This window comes from Mus caroli, unplaced genomic scaffold (genome assembly GCF_978045245.1).
Source record: "Mus caroli unplaced genomic scaffold, Mus_caroli_1 scaffold_18, whole genome shotgun sequence".
Taxonomy (NCBI): Eukaryota; Metazoa; Chordata; class Mammalia; order Rodentia; family Muridae; genus Mus; species Mus caroli.
Window position 1 is genome coordinate 47793317 of NW_028227273.1, and position 18026 is coordinate 47811342.

General features: G+C 46.7%; 1 protein-coding gene across 2 annotated transcripts in view; it reads left to right on the forward strand.

Moving 5' to 3' along the window:
* Ubr2 (ubiquitin protein ligase E3 component n-recognin 2) overlaps positions 1 to 18026 on the forward strand; it is an 81183-nt gene that overhangs the window by 38653 nt on the left and 24504 nt on the right. For both annotated transcript variants that reach the window (XM_021185715.3, XM_021185716.3), the window contains exons 16-29: positions 2464 to 2525; positions 3322 to 3432; positions 5137 to 5202; positions 6260 to 6382; positions 6477 to 6540; positions 7299 to 7423; positions 8745 to 8797; positions 9832 to 9934; positions 10712 to 10760; positions 12222 to 12376; positions 14339 to 14441; positions 16986 to 17095; positions 17206 to 17286; positions 17668 to 17846. In XM_021185715.3, the coding sequence (XP_021041374.1) occupies positions 2464 to 2525; positions 3322 to 3432; positions 5137 to 5202; positions 6260 to 6382; positions 6477 to 6540; positions 7299 to 7423; positions 8745 to 8797; positions 9832 to 9934; positions 10712 to 10760; positions 12222 to 12376; positions 14339 to 14441; positions 16986 to 17095; positions 17206 to 17286; positions 17668 to 17846 (1384 nt within the window). The remainder of the gene's footprint in view (positions 1 to 2463; positions 2526 to 3321; positions 3433 to 5136; positions 5203 to 6259; positions 6383 to 6476; positions 6541 to 7298; positions 7424 to 8744; positions 8798 to 9831; positions 9935 to 10711; positions 10761 to 12221; positions 12377 to 14338; positions 14442 to 16985; positions 17096 to 17205; positions 17287 to 17667; positions 17847 to 18026) is intronic.

Here is an 18026-nt window from a genome sequence, read left to right on the forward strand (position 1 = left end):
AGAAAACCTTAGTGTCAGAACAAAAAAGGAGCCAGGCTAGCATTTTGAGATGATTGGGCACAGGGTCAATAATAAGACACTGCAGGACTTATTCCGACATCACTGTGCATCACATCGTAGTAACTGAGCTCAATCTGTTACAAGTCACACCGACCACTCACCTTTAGCCACTGCTAATAAATCAAAGCCACCATAGCTTTTCTGTGTAAGCTCTTTCTTGTCCACTGATCAATAACCCTTTAAGCAGAAGGTTACGAGGGAATGCCTTACTGATCTCCGGCTGATTTACAAGTCACTTAAAATTGCTGCACTGTCTAAAACTGACCCTGCAAAAGCCAGAGGCAGTGAGTGTGCACCTAACTTCGGTGGTGGGTCCCTCGGCGCAGTGCCGTGAGGTCTTAGTTCTAACTCCTGTCCTGCTCACACTGTGTCCCCTTAGTCAGCTCTTAACTTAGAGTATATGGACATCCTGTTGCCATCACAGAGCCTGTAGTTAGTGAGTGTGGCTCAGTAACATTTCAAACGTGGTATGAAGGTGCACTTTGGTGTTTTGGTTTCTTTGGCTGGTTTTTTATTTTGTTTTGTTTGGTTTGTTTTGTTTATTTCTAACGGGGAAACTGGCGACTCCACACCATGGCTTCCTTGAGTGTATGTTGAAGAGATTATTAATTCCTGACTCAGCTCCTCTGATAGACTATGTCCTTGCTGAGTTTATACATTCCTCAAGTGAACATTGACAGTTCATGTCTTCCAAGGAATTGGCCCATTTTACTTAAATTACTAAATTATGAATGGAGTTTTTTATTGCTTCCATGTCATGGGGTCAGACTCCTTCCATTCTGAAAGGTCTGTGTTGAGCATCCTCATATTTTCTGACTGATGACCTCCACACACCCTAGTGTGTCATCAGGGCGTGGTCTGAGATCCCTTCCACTGAGGCTTGAGAGTGTCTGCTTCTAAACATCTGAATAGTAAAATAATACAAGCTGTGGTGCTGGCTGACACCTGTGACCCCTGAGTTCCAGGCTAGCCTGGCCTATAATGAATTCAAGGCCAGCACTGCAGAGTGAGACCCTGTCCCTAAGTAACAGGAGAGAGACAGGAAGGAAAGGAAGAAGGGAGGGAATGGATAAAGGACAGAAGAAGAGAAGAGAACGTTCTAGTCATAGGAAAAAGCTCTGCCCCTCCTGCTCTCAACAACTAAAAGTCATGGCTCATTGGTGAGCTGACCAATGCACTAGACTAGAGGACAAAACATGTCAGTGATATGCCCAGTCATGCTTCCAAAACCTGACTGTCTAGATAAGAAGCCGAGGCTAATAACTGTCCACAGTGAAAATTCTGATGCCTCAGAAATAGACTAATTTCTGCCTTATCTTCCCCTCCTGAAGGCGTCTGGCATCTTCTCCTCCAGCAGTAAATGAGCCCTGCCCTGGGTGTTTGAAATCAGAGTAGAGAACAAAATAAACACACAGAACAGTCTATACAGCTGGCTGTGGGGGCACATACTTGTGACCCCAGCACTTGGGAAACAGAGGCAGAAGGACTGACCACAAGTTCAAGACCAGCCAGCGTTATGTAACAAGAACTTGTCTCAAAACAAAACAAGCAAAATAGTTCCCAGACAAGGTGGAGAGGGTGCTGCTAGGGCTTCAGCAGTAACTCTTTAACAGGTTCGTAGAGATGGTTGCCACAGAAGGAAGCAGGCCTGATAGGTCCTGATAAGCACTCGGTCCGAGGAATGACATAACAGCAGCCTTCAGAGTGCTCTAAGGTTGAGCTAAGGATGCTCCTCTCATGGATAGGGAGTAAATGGGCTTTGACTCCAAACTGGAAATTCTAGGGAACTTCATTCTGAGGCCAGGGTCAGCATAGACCATAAGTCCAGGACCAGTCTCTCTGTTCAGTTGCCCAAAGGATCTCAACTTCGAGCAGTAATGACGCCTGTGGCCTGGGAGAAAACTCCACACTGGCCAAGGGGTATGAATTGGTGCCTGGCTTTGTCTGTTCATCTAGCATTACTTCTGAAATGTCAGCGGTATTGATTAAGGTGAGTTCTAACTCCCTCTGATAGAGATTTGTTGAATAGCTTTGTTTAGGACTGGAGAGGGATGGCTCAGAGGTCAGAGCACTGACTGCTCTTCCAGAGGTCCTGAGTTCAATTCGCAGCAACCACATGGTGGCTCACAGCCATCTATAATGAGATCCGATGCCCTCTTCTGGTGTGTCTAAAGACAGCTACAGTGTACTCGCATAAAAAAATAAATAAATAAATAAATCTTTTTTTAAAAAAAGAAAAGATTTGTTTATAACACAGGTCATTTTAAAACTTAATTTTTAAACCAATACATGCCCAAAGATATTTTTGTAGTAAGATGTTAAGCAGTAGGCTGAGTGATCGTTGAGTTAACTGCACACTAGTGTGACCTGTAGAAAACCTTCTTTGTTTGTTCTTCCACGCAGGTTTGCATGTTTTGTTAAGCAAAAGTGAAGTGGCATATAAATTTCCAGAGCTCCTACCTCTAGTAAGTGACTTTGACTTTGAACAGAACTTCTAGTCGTCATGTGTGTGGTACTTGAAACCAAACTGAACAAACTTTTCTTAGTTTAGGTTCTCCAGAGAAAAGAGCCTATAGGGGTGTGTCGAGTTAGTGTGTGTGTGTGTGGGGGGGGTGAGCTCAGGGGTTACTCCAAGGCCTTGCCTCGTGCCTTATGGAGTTGGAAAGGAGTCAGGGGAGTATTGTGGTTCTCTAGGGAGCCCAGAGGACAGTTGACGTTATGGCTACAAGTACACAGTCCATCTTGGACGCAGAATCCTTTCTTTAGAGAGCACACTTTTGGAGCTAGGGAGGTGGCTCAGTGGGTAAAGTGCAGACTGAACAAATGGGAGAGCCACAGTGTGGCACCAGAGACACTCACAGCCCTGAGAGAGAGCCTGCCATAAACAAGGTGGAAGACAAGAGCTGATAGGCCAGGTTTTCCTCTGACCTCCACACAGGCACCACGTCACGTGGATGTCCCTCCCACACATGAGAAACTTTACTTCTACAGCTAGCGCCATCTGAGTTAATAAAGCCTGCCTACTGTCTTTATAGAGGATAAATGGATACATTGCCATTTTCAAACTTTACTAAAATATTTCTCATAAAGAATGCCTCTCGCCCTCAAATAGATGGAGCTGACCATACCTAACTAAATTAACACAAAATGAACAGTCATACAGTTACAGCTTAAAGCAGATTTGATATATTATTCTTTAAGCTTTGCTGTCAACCACCTTTCCTTGTGCAGATTTTAACAAGTGGGTTATTTTTAACACAGAGTGAACTGAGCCCACCCATGTTGATAGAGCATCCTCTTAGATGTCTTGTCTTATGTGCCCAAGTGCATGCTGGGATGTGGAGAAGAAATGGCTTCTCTCTAGTAAACCAGGTAAGTGGTTTTGTTTTTTAATTCTGTGGTATTTTGATTCCATTCATTCTCCAGCTTTTATGAGAAACCTTTTACAGTTTTAAATGGACATAGCCATTGAGGATTTTGCATCTGGGATCTAGAGAGATGGCTCAGCAGTTATGAGTGCTTGCTGCTCTTGCAGGGGACCCTGGTTCTGTCCCCAGCACCTATGTCAGGTGACTTACCACCTCCCATAACTCCAGTTCCAAGGGATCTAACACCCTCTATTTTGGCCTTTGAAGGTGTCACGCATATTTGGCACAGACATGCAGATAGACACACACACACATTTACACAGATAAGTCTTTTTTTTAAAAAACGGTTTGGTGTCTGTGACACATTGTTTAAAAATTCAATGCAAGGTGAGCCAGTGTTCCTTAGAGCTCTCGTTTTATGTTTGATCAAGGATCGTGGAGATGCACACCAGTGCTCTTAGCATTTACTGGAAACAATTTTTAGAACGAGGTTGGAGACTAAAAACTAAAATTTGTTTTGCTTAAATTAGATCAAACACTGGGTGCGTGAGCCAGTGAGGTCGCTCAGTGGGTAAGGGCACTCACAGCCAAACCTAATGACCGTAGTTCAGTCCCCAGCATCCACACTGGCCTAGATTGTGTTTTACTGCTGTCGTAAATACCAGGACCAGCAGCAGCTTTGGAGTGGGAGTGTGCTCTCACTGTGGAGGTCAGCCAGGGCAGGACTCGTGCTCGACCCTGGAGGAACACTGCTTATACAACCCAAGGCCCCTTGCCTAACAGGGGCACTGCTCACGGTGGCTGGGCCTTCCCACATATATCACAAATCAAGAGAACGCCCCAGAGACTTGCCTAAAGGCCAGTCTTGTGGAGACGTTTTCTCAGTTTCGGTTCCCTCATCCTCTTTGGCCTTAGCTTGTGTCAAGTTGACAGGAAAACTAACCACACATGTGGCTAAAGAAGAGCGCCAACTCTGCAAATTGTCCTCTGAACACCGTGGTCTGTGTGCCCTCACACATCGTGTGTACACACACAGTAAGTGCAAGGAGAAATAGAGATGTGATAGACTCATGCCTTTAATTAGGTATTCGGAAGACAGAGGCAGGGGGAGTCTGTGAATTTGAGGCTAGCTTGGTCTACCTATATGTAAGTTCAAAGTTCAAGTTGTAGGTTAGCCAGGGCTGTGTAGTGAGACCCTGTCTCAAAAAAAGAAAAAAAAAATGTAGGGGTGTATTGAGGTTAAAAATCTTTTTCATTGACTATAAGATTCAGTGTGTGTATGTGTGTGTGAGAGACAGACAGACTAGACAGAAGGAGGCTAGGAGGGCAGAGCATATGTGGAGGTCACCGCATAACTTAGTGTAGTTGTCCCAGCTTCTTAGACATGAGTTCCAGAGATCAACCCCCAGTCATCAGATGTCACAGTGAGGCCTGTACCTTCTCAGCCATCTGTCCTCCCCTCATCCACGATTTTGGGAGACCCAGAACACTGGCTGGAATCTGCAGCAGACATCAATGGATATCTCTAGTTTACTGGTTTATTCATGCTAAGATAGTGGTAACTAAAAGCCCACACCAGCTCCAAGCACACAGGAAGGCACACACTTGTGCTTACACAAACCCATGCTTTTTTCTTGCAGTGGGGAAATGATCGGGAAGCTATACCCATCAGAGCTTATTTACCTAATATAATTAATTATCGTTTTAGATCTATTACTACCATAATGTGAAATGCAGGCGAGAGATGTTCGACAAGGACATAGTGATGCTTCAGGTAATGAGTTAAAAACCCTAACTTCAGGGCTGTGGGGAGGCCTGGTCTTGTTCTACTGAGTCAGTCACCTAACACTCCCTTGCAGATCTCTGAATCCTACCTGCTCTGCCTACTAACACTTCCCACTCAAGGCCAACAGCCTGCAGAATGCAGTGTCAGACTTAGCATGCCAGGTGCAGCTGCTACAGTCAGACAGACAGCTGGCTAGACAAACAGACAGCTCAGTACTTAAGAGCTTTGCTGCTCATAAAGGAGCCGAGTTCTTTTTTCCAGCACCACGGCAGGCAGCCACAACCACGGGGCCTCCAGCTCCTTTCTGGTCTCTGTAGGCACAGCACTCATGTGGCAGACACTGGCACGCATCACCGTAAATTCTAAAAGATAAACAGACTGGCTTGGTGGTGCACGCAGAGACAGGCAGATCTCTGAGTTCGAAGGCAGTGTGCTTACATAGTGAGACCCTGACTCAAACAGACTTAATAGCAGCAGCAGCAGCAGCACCAAAAGATAGGTGCCATGGATATGGTCCAGCACTGGCTGCTCTTCAGAGAACTCTACTTCAGCTCCTAGCTTTTGAGTCCAGTTTGATTTAGAACTTTTTAAAATGGCATTAAAACTAATGTAGAAGCTATCGTTTTATGTAATGGAGTGCTTACCACAAAAGGGGCTCAGTAACAGAATCCGCATGTATGTACTAGGGGCTTAATTGATATTCCTCTCAGTTCCTAGTAGGCAGTGAGCTCTGATAGGAAACTGCAGCGGAATTCACAGGCGTGTCCTTCAGTGGACTGAGACAGGAAAGGAGCCGAGCTGCCTGTGTGGCTCTGCTGGGGTTCAGTTTTAAGGGAAAGTTCTTTGTGTGGATTGCTTGACCTGCTTAGATTCCTGTCCCCGCTTGGCAGCCACATGATAGAGGGTGTGGCTAAGTAGGTGTCCATTTTTTCTTCAAATTGGTGGTCAAATAGCTGTTTTCTTGTGCAACTTTAAACATCTCTCACTAACACTGAGTGTCCCTTCTGACCTTCCTCTTCTCCTTTGTCTCAAACAAACAAAAAAGACAGGTGTCTCCATGATGGATCCAAACCACTTCCTGATGATCATGCTCAGCCGCTTTGAACTCTATCAGCTCTTCAGCACGCCTGACTATGGGAAGAGATTCAGTTCTGAGGTTACCCACAAGGTAAGAGCCTGTGTCACAACGCCCATGTATCCTGTATGCGTGAGGGACAGCAGTGGGCGTGTTCTAACCTCTGCACTTGGCCCTCCTCCCGCAGGACGTCGTTCAACAGAACAACACTCTGATCGAGGAGATGCTCTACCTCATCATCATGCTTGTGGGTGAGTGCGCACCGCCTCGCTGTGGGCCTGGCGACGGCAGCAGGGCGCTGAGCTTGCTCCATTAGTCATGGGAAGGGAACGGGCACACACACACACATACCCCAGAAAGAGGAAGGGGTGCAATGGCCAAAACAGATGAACTGAAAGGCTGTATTTGGGGGAAGGGTGGAGGGAGACTGGCACAGCTTGGGAACAGACTGTGAGCAGAGAGTTGCTAGGGCTAAAATCTTCGCTTTGTTTCTGCTCTCTTGGTTCTTGGTATAAATGTCTTCTTGGCTCCAAAGACAGCAACCCCAAGTTAATGAAGACCAGTGACTCAGAGACGTCTGTTTATTACCTACGTCTCCTGTTCGCTTGGCCCTGCTTTCCCAGTTCTTTGATCCCTTCTGCTCTGTCATTCCCCCGCTGTTCAGACCTTCTGTGACCGTAAAGTAGCCAATCCAGTGGGCAGAGGTGGCCCTAATGAAGAGGGTCTCAAAGTGATGCCAGCCTGTCCTAGGCAGAAGCACAGAGGAGGAAAGGGTGTGACTTCCACTGGTCCCATTGTACTTCTGGTCCTTCTCCAAAGCAGCCATGAAACCTTAAGTGGGTGCATCAGACTCAGTATACCGGGAACTGCTACTGCCTTCCAAACCAGCCTTTATTTCCCACAGCAGAGTGACCCAGACAGAGGATGGATTCTGTAGCAAGAACTGGAAGTCTGTACACGTAAGTACATGGTCCGTTAACTGTGTGCATCTACCTTTCATTTTGGACAGGAGAAAGATTCAACCCTGGGGTTGGACAGGTGGCTGCCTCAGATGAAATCAAGAGGGAGATTATCCATCAGCTGAGCATCAAGCCTATGGCTCACAGCGAGCTGGTGAAGTCTCTGCCTGAAGATGTAAGTGTCCACAGTTAAGAAACCAGTAAGCTGCTCCTCCCAGCAGTGTGTGCACTTGCCCCATGGGCACAGGCTACAGTTCTAAGATGGCCATTCCATCTGGAAAGGAGAACATTGGGAACAGTGGCTAGGGAGCAGAGCTGAGCTAGAGAGACCTCTGAAGAACGCGGTGCTTAGAGCTAAGTGGTTTTGTCCACAGAGCAGGGGCACATTAGGGTCTGTCTGAACTCCCCAGGAGTGCAGGTGACGCTTTCACTTGAGGGAGGAGGTATCCACTCGAACTTGAGTAAACACACATTCTCAGGGCTTTTTCCTTACTCCGGTGCAGAAGGGTCTCGTGGTTGGTTGGTTGATTGGTTGGTTTGGTTTTCATTTTAAAGAGGGTTTCTCTGTGTAGCCCTGACTGTCCTGAAACTTTCTCTGTAGATCAGGCTGGCCTCAAACTTAGAGATCTGCCTGCCTCTGCCTCCCTGGGGCCAGGATTAAAGGCGTGTGCCACTATCATCTGGTGGAAGAGTCTTTTTTATAAGATTGGGGTGACTAAAGCACTGGTATAAGGATATTCACAGGTTGAATTATAACTGGTTTTCCTCCCGAGGCCATTAGGGCCTAACTTTCCGCTCTGGGGCTTCTCAGAATCTCAGCTCATGAAGCTGAGAAGGCCTGTTTTCATTAAGGCTCTTCAGTGTGTTTGCTTGTCGCTTTACTTTTTGTTTTAAACTATGTGTATATGTGTCGATGTGTGGGTGTGTCCACCTGTGAGCACAGGTACCCAAAGAGCCCAGAAGATGGCACGGATCCCTTGGGGCTGGAGTTATAGCTATTGTGAACTAGGGCTACCTAATGTGGGTGCTGGGAGTCGAATTCAGGTCCTCTGGAAGAGCAACGAACGCTCTTAACTGCTCAGCTGTCTCTTCCTCTCCCCTGCAACATATTTTGCCCTAGTTGAAATAGATCAAGCCTTTAAACTTTTTTGCACACCCAGGACTGTGCAGTTCCAGGCCTTGATTAATTTGGTTGGCCTTGCTTAGTCCTATCATTTCTGACATCTTTTTTGACACTAGTGCTTCAGCTGGGAAAGTGCCTCAGCTTTCTCTGGTGGTGTTAGGGATGCTTCCTGGACCAAGGGTGTGGGTTAGAGAGACCCTTGCTCTCTGTGTTCAGTCCTGGCCTTCAGCCAGCTGTGGAATCTCCAGTCTTTAAACACAGTGGGGAGCAGTGTCCTGTTCCAGGGGCCCAGTGAGGGTCACGGGACAAGCACACTGCTCAGACGCTGCAGTTGCTGTTCATACCCTGAGTACTTTGTTCTCTGTCCCTTCAGGAGAACAAGGAGACCGGCATGGAGAGCGTCATCGAGTCCGTAGCACATTTCAAGTGAGTTCATGACATGCGTTATGAAGTTTTATTTTAAACATGTATTTACTTTCTATGCACCTGTGCTCACTGTGGCATATGTATAGAAGTCAAAGGACAACTTGAAAAGTCAGTTCTCTCCTATAGTGTGTTCCAGAGATGGAACTCGGGCTGGACAGCAAGTGTCTTTTCCCACTGGGCCATCTTTCCAGCTTCCAAAATCACTTCTTAATGTGTTTCTTTTGATACAACTAAGGGTGATCTGATGCTCTGAGGGTGGCAGGACTTTTCAAGTTTTAATTCTAGACTAGACTTCTCATTGGTGTTTAAGATCAGGCCGTTTCAAGGCCAGCCTGGTCTACAAAGTGAGTTTCAGGACAGCCAGGGCTACACAGAGAAACCCTGTCTCGAAAAAAACAAAACAAACAAACAAAAAAAAAAGATCAGGCCGTGTGTGTGTCTGTCTGTCTGTCTGTGTCTGTGTGTACATATCCGTGGAGCTAGAGTTAGCAGTCATGAACCACATGATGTGGGCGTTTGAAGCTGGCCTCTGGAAGAGCAGCAAGTGCTCTTTACTGCTGAGCCACCTCCTGCTCTACACTGTAGCTGCAATGTCTTTATGGATTCTAAAGATAGGATCATGTATTCTACACGCTAATACAGAAAGGTTAACACTACTTACACACCATGTTACAGCAGAACCGGTAACACCATGTGTACTCCATGTTAAAACAGAGAATTTAACACCGTGTGTACTGGTGTCCCCTGGCTTAGAAATGCAGCGGTTTGGAAACCTGTTCAGTTGGGCTTCTGGGCTGTGTCTCCATCGCATTCACTTGCATAATTCGGACTAGTTCACAGTGGAGGTGCTGACATATATGATGGCTCCTGCAGTGGCTTTTTTTTTTTTTTTTTTTTGATGTATAGTGTCAAGTCTACCCACAGAACAGTTTCAACTTGACACCCTAAAAATGTAGATGTGAGAGCTCCCGCCTTACTTGACCATCTAAGACTCTCGGCATGCGTGACTTTGCTAATGATACTCTTCCCACCAGGAAACCTGGGCTCACAGGACGAGGCATGTATGAGCTGAAGCCAGAGTGTGCCAAAGAGTTCAACCTGTATTTTTATCATTTCTCCAGGGCAGAGCAGTCCAAGGTACGGGGGAGCTCAGAGCAGTGGGAGGTGCTAAGTGTGTTTTCCTTATGAGGAGCAAGCTTTCACAAATAACACAGCAGCCCTGTCTAGCGTGGCAGGGCTCGCAGCACAGCGTCTGTGTGGATGAACACGGTCAGATGCACATAAACACTCCTGACCTTATTTGCTTTGTTATCTCTCTATGCTGGAATCACACCGGGGACCTCGCACAGGCCAGACAAGCACTGTACCACTATAGTCCATCCCCGATTCATTTCTCTTGTCTTCTAACAGCAAAGTTCCACTGTGTGTCGTGATCGACTGGCCCGTTTGGCACACATTCAGCTTTGGACTGGCTGATGTGCAGTGTGAGCCTTCATGCAGTTTTTCTAGTAACTTCAAAGACTTACATGTTGCAATCTCATTTTAACATATGTTTTCGATAAGTGGTGTAAAAAATAAAATGGTGAAGTTTTTATTTTATTATGTACACTTCATAGCCTACGTTAAGTTCCCATTTTGTACCTCTTTTCCCTGGACCTTGAAGTGTTAAAGAGCACACTTGAGGATTCTGATAATTGACAAAAAGAATTAATCTTGCTATATGGGGAGGTGGGGGGCTAAATATTTAGGAAGTAGAAACCTACCCAAGCCATTCCTGGAATCTAGGCAGAAAGATCAGTTCAAGTCCAGCCTGGGCTATGTGGGTCTCTGTCTTTAATGAAGACAGGCTCGCATCCATAGATCCTTATGTATATGTATTGTAATTCTTATCCGTATTACTTGGTCTTTCATTAGGCGGAGGAAGCTCAGCGGAAATTGAAAAGAGAAAATAAAGAAGATACAGGTATTTTCATCTTCTTTCCAAAAGCCCACATCAGCCTCTTACCGAAAAAAGATTTTCTCTTTGCCATGGTGACTCTCCATGGTGAGGTGGAAGATTTAAGTATAAGCTTTTTGTGTGACCAGTCTCCTGTTCTGAGAAATAGCAAGTACAGCAGTTTGAAGATGTCTGCACATTGGAAACGGTTGTTTCCTCCACAGACATCTGGAAATGGCTCTGCACTGGCCAGACTTGTCCAGTGTCTGCCTGCAGGGGCCTCAGTGCCCCCCTCTACTCCCTTCATTCTAAGGGGTGCTGCTTGTGCTCTGGTAAAGGGTTTCAGGACCTGGAAGCTGGGCCCAAGAATAGTTTCAGCCTCCTTCCATCCCTCCCAGCTCGTCTGTGTCCTAACTGTCTCACAGACAGGAGAGAAGGACGGCCTGGGAAAGCCCAGCATGGGAGCCTGCAGGCTAGGGAGGAGGCGCTGCAGACTGAGTGCTTCTGCACAGGCGTGAGGAGGTTGGATCCCCAGAAGACAGAAAAATGGAGTGGGTGTGGTGGCCCACCTGTCAGCAGGAGGCCAACAAAGGCAGGGACACCAGAGCAAACCAGCTAGCTGAGTGGCCAAGCATCAGCAGGTCCAGCCTTGGTCTCTCTATATTGCTTTTCACAAAGTAACCTTGGGAGACAACCCAAGGTCAACCTCTGGCCTCCACACATGTGCCACACACACACACACACACACCACGTACACACTGGGAGAGAAGGAAGTCTGTACCAAGTCACACTGTGTGGTCAACGGTTTTCTGTCAGTCTTGAGACATTGTGGGATAAGAGAGGCTCTTTCATGTAGGTGGGGTTGTGGGTATTTTCTTTTTTAATATACAGCTGTTCTTGTGCATTTGAGTGGAAAGTGGAACTGGAAGATAGAAAATGTCCTTTAGTGACATCAGAAGTGCCTAACAAGGTGCTAGAGAAATGGCTCAGCAGTTAAGAGTTCTGGCTGCTCTCTCAGGCACTCTGCCCCTTTTCTCTCTCTGCCCCCTTCTCACTCTCTCCCTTTCCCCCTCCTCCCTCTCTCTCCCCTCGCTTCCTCTGCCTCTACTTCTTTCTCAACTCCCCTTTCCGTGCCCCCAAATAAACTCTATTCTTTACTTAAGAAAGAGAGAGAGAGAGAGAGAGAGAGAGAGAGAGAGAGAGTGAGTGAGTACTGGCTGCTCCTTATAGAGGACCCAGCTCACAACTGTCTATAATTCCAGTTCCAGGGGATCCCACACCCTCAAACAGACATACAGAAAAAAAAATCCACATTAAATACATACATACATACATCTTTTTAAAAAGAAGTTCCTAACAAGCCAGGTGTGAGGCTGACACCTTTAATCCCACAGAGGAGGCAGAGGCGGGGCCGCTGCATTGGAGGCCAGGCTGGTCTACATAGCAGAGAGGGATGGTTCCTTTAAACATGTCCTCCTTCGTTCCCAGCACTCCCTCCTCCGGCTTTGCCACCGTTCTGCCCTTTGTTCGCGAGTCTGGTTAACATCTTGCAGTGTGATGTCATGCTGTACATCATGGGAACGATCCTGCAGTGGGCTGTAGAGCATCATGGGTCTGCCTGGTCAGAGTCCATGCTACAGAGGGTATGTCAATGTACAGTTCAGATTTTTTTGTAGTTGGAAAAAAACAGTCAATCTCAATAAACAGAAAAACTAGGCCCCTGGGATACTCCCCTCCCCTCCTCTTGTTTCTGGTGAGGACTGTGCACATGCTCGATGCTTCCTTCTTACCGGGTGCGTGTGCGAGGCAGCCTGGGCCAGCCTACTGACCCCAGCCTTTGCGTCGTCTGGGATGCTGGCAGACTGTAAGAGCTCTCACATGCTCCTCTTTTAAAGAAGCTTTAGCTCACCGGTGTCCATGTGGATGCTTAGGGTCCCGTAACTAACCGTGGCTGTGCAGGGCTAGTCTCACTTCATAGCTTTAGTGTGAGTCTTCAGTGTCAGATCCATACACGCTCCGTGAGCAGCTACTGCTTTGTTCATTACATAGGTGGAGAGACTGCGCATCGGTGAGGTTCATCTAACCTCCCCTTCCCCCACCGGTGGCACTGTTATTATCTGGTTACTATTATTCTGCTGCTGTACACCAGGCACTGTACCCCTCTAGCACCTAGAACCTCAGAACTCCAGAGGGAAGCTAACTGTTTCTAGGTAAAGATGATGACATAGTCTCCGAGGGGTTCCCTGCAAGACTCCAGTGTGAAAACAGTCAACCCAAGAGTCCAAGGGAAGGGAGCCTTCCTCTGCAGTTGCCATGCTTGGACTGTCTCAGCAGGCTTATATATCTTGTTGGCTAAGGACTGTGTAATGCATACCCCTTCCCTGTATAAGTGTGTATTTAAGTCGTAAATACAGAGCCTGGCGTGGTGGCGCACGCCTTTAATCCCAGCATTTGGGAGGTAGAGGCAGGTGGATTTCTGAGTTCGAGGCCAGCCTGGCCTACAGAGTGAGTTCCAGGACAGCCAGGGCTACACAGAGAAACCCTGTCTCGAAAAAAAACAAACAAACAAACAAAGACATAAACACAGGCCACTGTAGTATCTGGAACACTGCCACCACTATGGGAAAAAATACCCATGGCAGTGATGGGGTAAGAATGCAGTGTCATCCTGTGAGCAGGCGTCTGTCACGCAGGCCTGTCTAGCTCTCAGAAGTCCTTGGCAGTCAGCCGCCTGGGTGGAGGGAAAGCTAGAGTAGCTCACCCCCGTCCCTTCAAACCTTGGAAGCGCAAGATAAGACCTGTGTTACAGAGAACACGGAGCAGTAGGCTGTGTCCTCTGGTTCTCTCAGACACACGTGAGGGATAATTTGTGAGAAACTACAGCATTCAAGAAAAAAGTATCTGATTTCAAATGGTTAAGATTTGGTCCTTAGAGGGGCTGCAAGAGATGGCTCAGTGGTTAAAATCCCTTACAGCTCTTACAGACCAGGGTTTGATTCCCAACACCCACATGGTGGCTTACAAACACCTAGAACTCCAGTTTTAGGGGAGCTGACCCTATTCTGGCCTCTTCAAGCAACAGGCATGTGGTCCACAGGCCTGCAGGAAGTCACACACTTAAAATTAAGTTACATTAAAATATTTAGAAATGAAAATTGAGTCCCTGAAGTTGGGAACAGGATAGGTAAGTGTGTTAGATACCACAAGTCTTGAATTTAATCAGCTAGGCAGGATGTTTTTCCAAAGCTACAGTATAGGCATGAGACAGAACTAGAACTTATAGATAGATAGATAGATAGATAGATAGATAGATAGATAGATAGATAGATATAGATATAGATGACATTGTCACAGCAGTCGCCATAAAGAATCCAAGGATTCCCATTCTCTGCCTAGCTGTTTGGGAAATGTTGTTTTTCTTTGCCAGTTCTCTGTTGAGGCGCCAGCCTGACCTCTAACTGAATCAACAATCAGGATTGGCTTTTATCATGTTTACTCTCTGGTTTGTCATTTTTTAGTAATAATTATTTTTATGCTTGTAAATGTATACTTGTATTTTGGTTTTTGGATTGTTTATTTTCTAACCCTGAGAATGTTTGCTGAAGGTGCTGCATTTGATCGGGATGGCTCTCCAGGAAGAGAAGCACCATTTGGAGAACGCCGTGGAAGGGCACGTGCAGACCTTCACCTTCACTCAGAAGATTTCAAGTATGTGTGGCCTTTCTGCTCACCCTGCACTCGTGCTAAGTGACAGCTCCTAGCTGCTTCTACAGGACGAGTGCTGGTGCTGCGTGCAAGTGCCAGGGGCCGCCTGCTCTATATTAGTTATCCTGGGGCTGTGTGTTAGAGAATGCATGTGGATGGCAGTTATCACTGGGTCCTTACTTAAATATGAAAGGTCTGTGCATGTTCGACCACTCAAACGTTGGTTCACAAACAGCAGAAAACAATGTGGAGTCATTAGCTTGACAGGGGATGTAACAGGTCACAGCTCAGCCTTGAGATTCAAGTGGACTTGGTCCAGAGCCTCCTGTGGAGGAGTTGCTTCATGTGTGGTCCGTATGTGAGCTTCACCTCAAAGATAGGCCTTCTGTTTGGAAAACTGCTGTGTTGTCAGCATCCCACCACGACGTTATTGCTGTTAGCTTACAAAAGTATGGTGTTGAGCCGGGCGTGGTGGCGCACGCCTTTAATCCCAGCACTTGGGAGGCAGAGGCAGGCGGATTTCTGAGTTCGAGGCCAGCCTGGTCTACAAAGTGAGTTCCAGGACAGCCCGGGCTACACAGAGAAACCCTGTCTCGAAAAACCAAAAAAAAAAAAAAAAAAAAAAAAGTATGGTGTTCTACAGTGTTCAGAGACAGAAGATTAGCCGTAGGGCGTTGGATTATAGCTTATATAGAAGAATTTGATTGTTTCGTCAGTGTTTATTTTTGAGTAATGTGACTTTTAAAAAGCCCAGGGAAATATTTTCTGACTTTTTATTTTAAAATTTTTCCAGCAATCCTGAATTCAGTGATGTATATGTATTCACATATTAGCTGTTTTGTGATACACAGACACACACACACACACGTGTATATATATGAGGAGCTGAGAGGGTTATATAGTAACACCTCATTCATACTGCTGACGCTGACCAGTTAGTACTTGGTGTATTTGCATTTCTGCTGATTGATGGAAACAGTCTCACTGTGTACACCTGGCTGGCCTTGAACTCACTGTAAGCCAGGCTGACCTCCGACTCACAAGGACCTGCCTGCTGTTGCTCCTTAGTACTGGTGCTAAGGCCTAGTGTGCCATCATGCCTGATTCAATATTTAACTTTTTTTTTTTTAACTTATTTTTTTATTAGGTATTTTCCTCGTTTACATTTTCAATGCTATCCCAAAAGTCCCCCATACCCACCCCCCAATCCCCTACCCACCCACTCCCCCTTTTTGGCCCTGGGGTTCCCCTGTACTGGGGCATATAAAGTTTGCAAGTCCAATGGGCCTCTCTTTGCAGTGATGGCCGACTAGGCCATCTTTTGTTACATATGCAGCTAGAGACGAGCTCCGGGGTACTGGTTAGTTCATATTGTTGTTCCACCTATAGGGTTGCAGTTCCCTTTAGCTCCTTGGGTAATTTCTCTAGCTCCTCCATTGGGGGCCGTGTGATCCATCCAATAGCTGACTGTGATCATCCACTTCTGTGTTTGACTTTTTTTGTTTTTGAGACAAGCTAAGTAGTCCTGGCTGCCCTGAAGCTCAATATGTAGACCTGACTGGCCTCGAACTCACAGAAATCCTCCTGCCTCTGCCTCCCAAGTGCTGGGATCAAAAGGTATATGCCACCATACCTGGCAGTGCTTCGCTTCTTATAGAAGAAAAAGCTGTGTTTCGTATTTTAAAACAGACAGGCATTCTGTCCCTCCTGAAGGTGGCAGCTGTGAGTCTCCTGCTGTGGCTGTCATGCAGTGCTCATACTTCCTTGGATCAGATTGTGTCACTTTCTGCCCGTGGTAACACACACATTCAGTTTCTGTGACACTCTCTGGTCCCAAACCTTTGGCCTCCACTTGTGCTTTCCCTGCCTGGCTCACCATGTGGGTGAATTCATGGTGTTTTGATGGGGAAGTAGGAATTTCTGGGCTGAAAGGATTTTTTTTGTAACTTTGTTCTTTTAAGTGCTGACAAAATGTCCCGTTGTCCTTTAAGAGGAGTAGGACTGGGCAGTGGGCCTGTTTGTTCAGACAGCTGTGGTTTCCTGCTTTGCTCCCTGGTTTAGTAAGAGCAGCAGGGAAGGGGAGCTGCCTCTGCCCACTGCATGCGGGCTTTGCTCTTCACTGGCACCAGCCCGTCTGTATTCTGTCTCTGCCGACATTTCTCCATGGTTCGCATCATGCCTTCTGTCTTACATCTCAATGGTGCTTTTATTTTCCAATAGCCATACAGCACTCTGAATCCATTCATTGTCTCACCGCTATAAGGTGTCACTTTCCAGGAGGTGGAGCCCAAGGGCTGGCTGGCCGGCTAGTCTAGCAATCTCTGAACAGATGGCCTAGTGAGAGATCCTGTCCCAAAAAGTACAGTGGAGAACAAGGGAGGGAGACTGCTGGCCCCCGCCTCCCACATGCACACGCACACACATACACAAACAGTGTAAGTGGAGTCAGATGATAGGCAGCAGGTGCCATACGCAGTTACATGTCTCTCTGTAGGACGAAGTGCCAAGACGTGTTAGCTGTTACTGTGCCTTCTCTTTCTCTCTCAGAGCCTGGTGATGCACCACATAACTCCCCGAGCATCCTAGCTATGCTGGAGACCTTGCAGAACGCTCCCTCCCTGGAAGCCCACAAGGACATGATCAGGTGGTTGCTAAAGGTAACATTTCCACATTGCTGTGTGTCTTGAGAGAAGCATTAAATATTGGCTATTTGTAATAACATTTCTTAACATCAGCATAACAGTGTTTGGGGTTTGTTTTTTTCAAGATGTTTAATGCAATTAAGAAGATAAGAGAGACTTCATCCAGCAGCCCCGTGGCCGAGGCAGAGGGAACCATAATGGAGGAGGTAAGAGAGCGAGGTGGAGGTGGGCTAGCCAGCCTGTGCCATTCCCCGGCTCCTCAGACGCCAAGGGTGGATCTCTGAGATTTTGAAGCTAGCCTGCTCTACATAACTTTTTCCAGGCCAATCAGGACTGTTACATACTGAAGCTGTGTCTCAAAAAAAAGGAAAAAAAATGCAGCTAAACTAATAATGCAAACAAAACTTTAGCAGGTTAATATGAACAAATTTTCTCTGCAGTAAATCGGTAGTTAATATTCACAAACATTAAATTCCAAAAGATAGATAGATAGCTCTTAGTACCTACAGTACAGATGCTATGCTTAGGGGCAAAGACTGGGTACAGCCTCTGTGTGCAGAATCTAGCTAAATGGAGCATCATTCCAGAGCTCAAGAGACAAAGACAAAGCAGAGAGGAAAAGGAAAGCCGAGATCGCCAGACTGCGCCGGGAGAAGATCATGGCCCAGATGTCTGAGATGCAGCGGCACTTCATTGATGAAAACAAAGAGCTCTTCCAGCAGACCCTAGAGCTGGACACCTCTGCCTCTGCCACTCTTGACAGCAGGTAACCCGAGCAACGGCTTTTAAGACTCCTGACCGTTGGTTCTCTATATGCTTTTAATTGAGTAAAGGTGGTGGGTAATTTTGTGGCCTCCAGTTTGTGGAGTTCACTCCTAGGCCAGGGAAATAGCGCCGGACAGGCAGTGAATTCTGCATGCTGGCACATGCTTGTAATCTCAGTGCT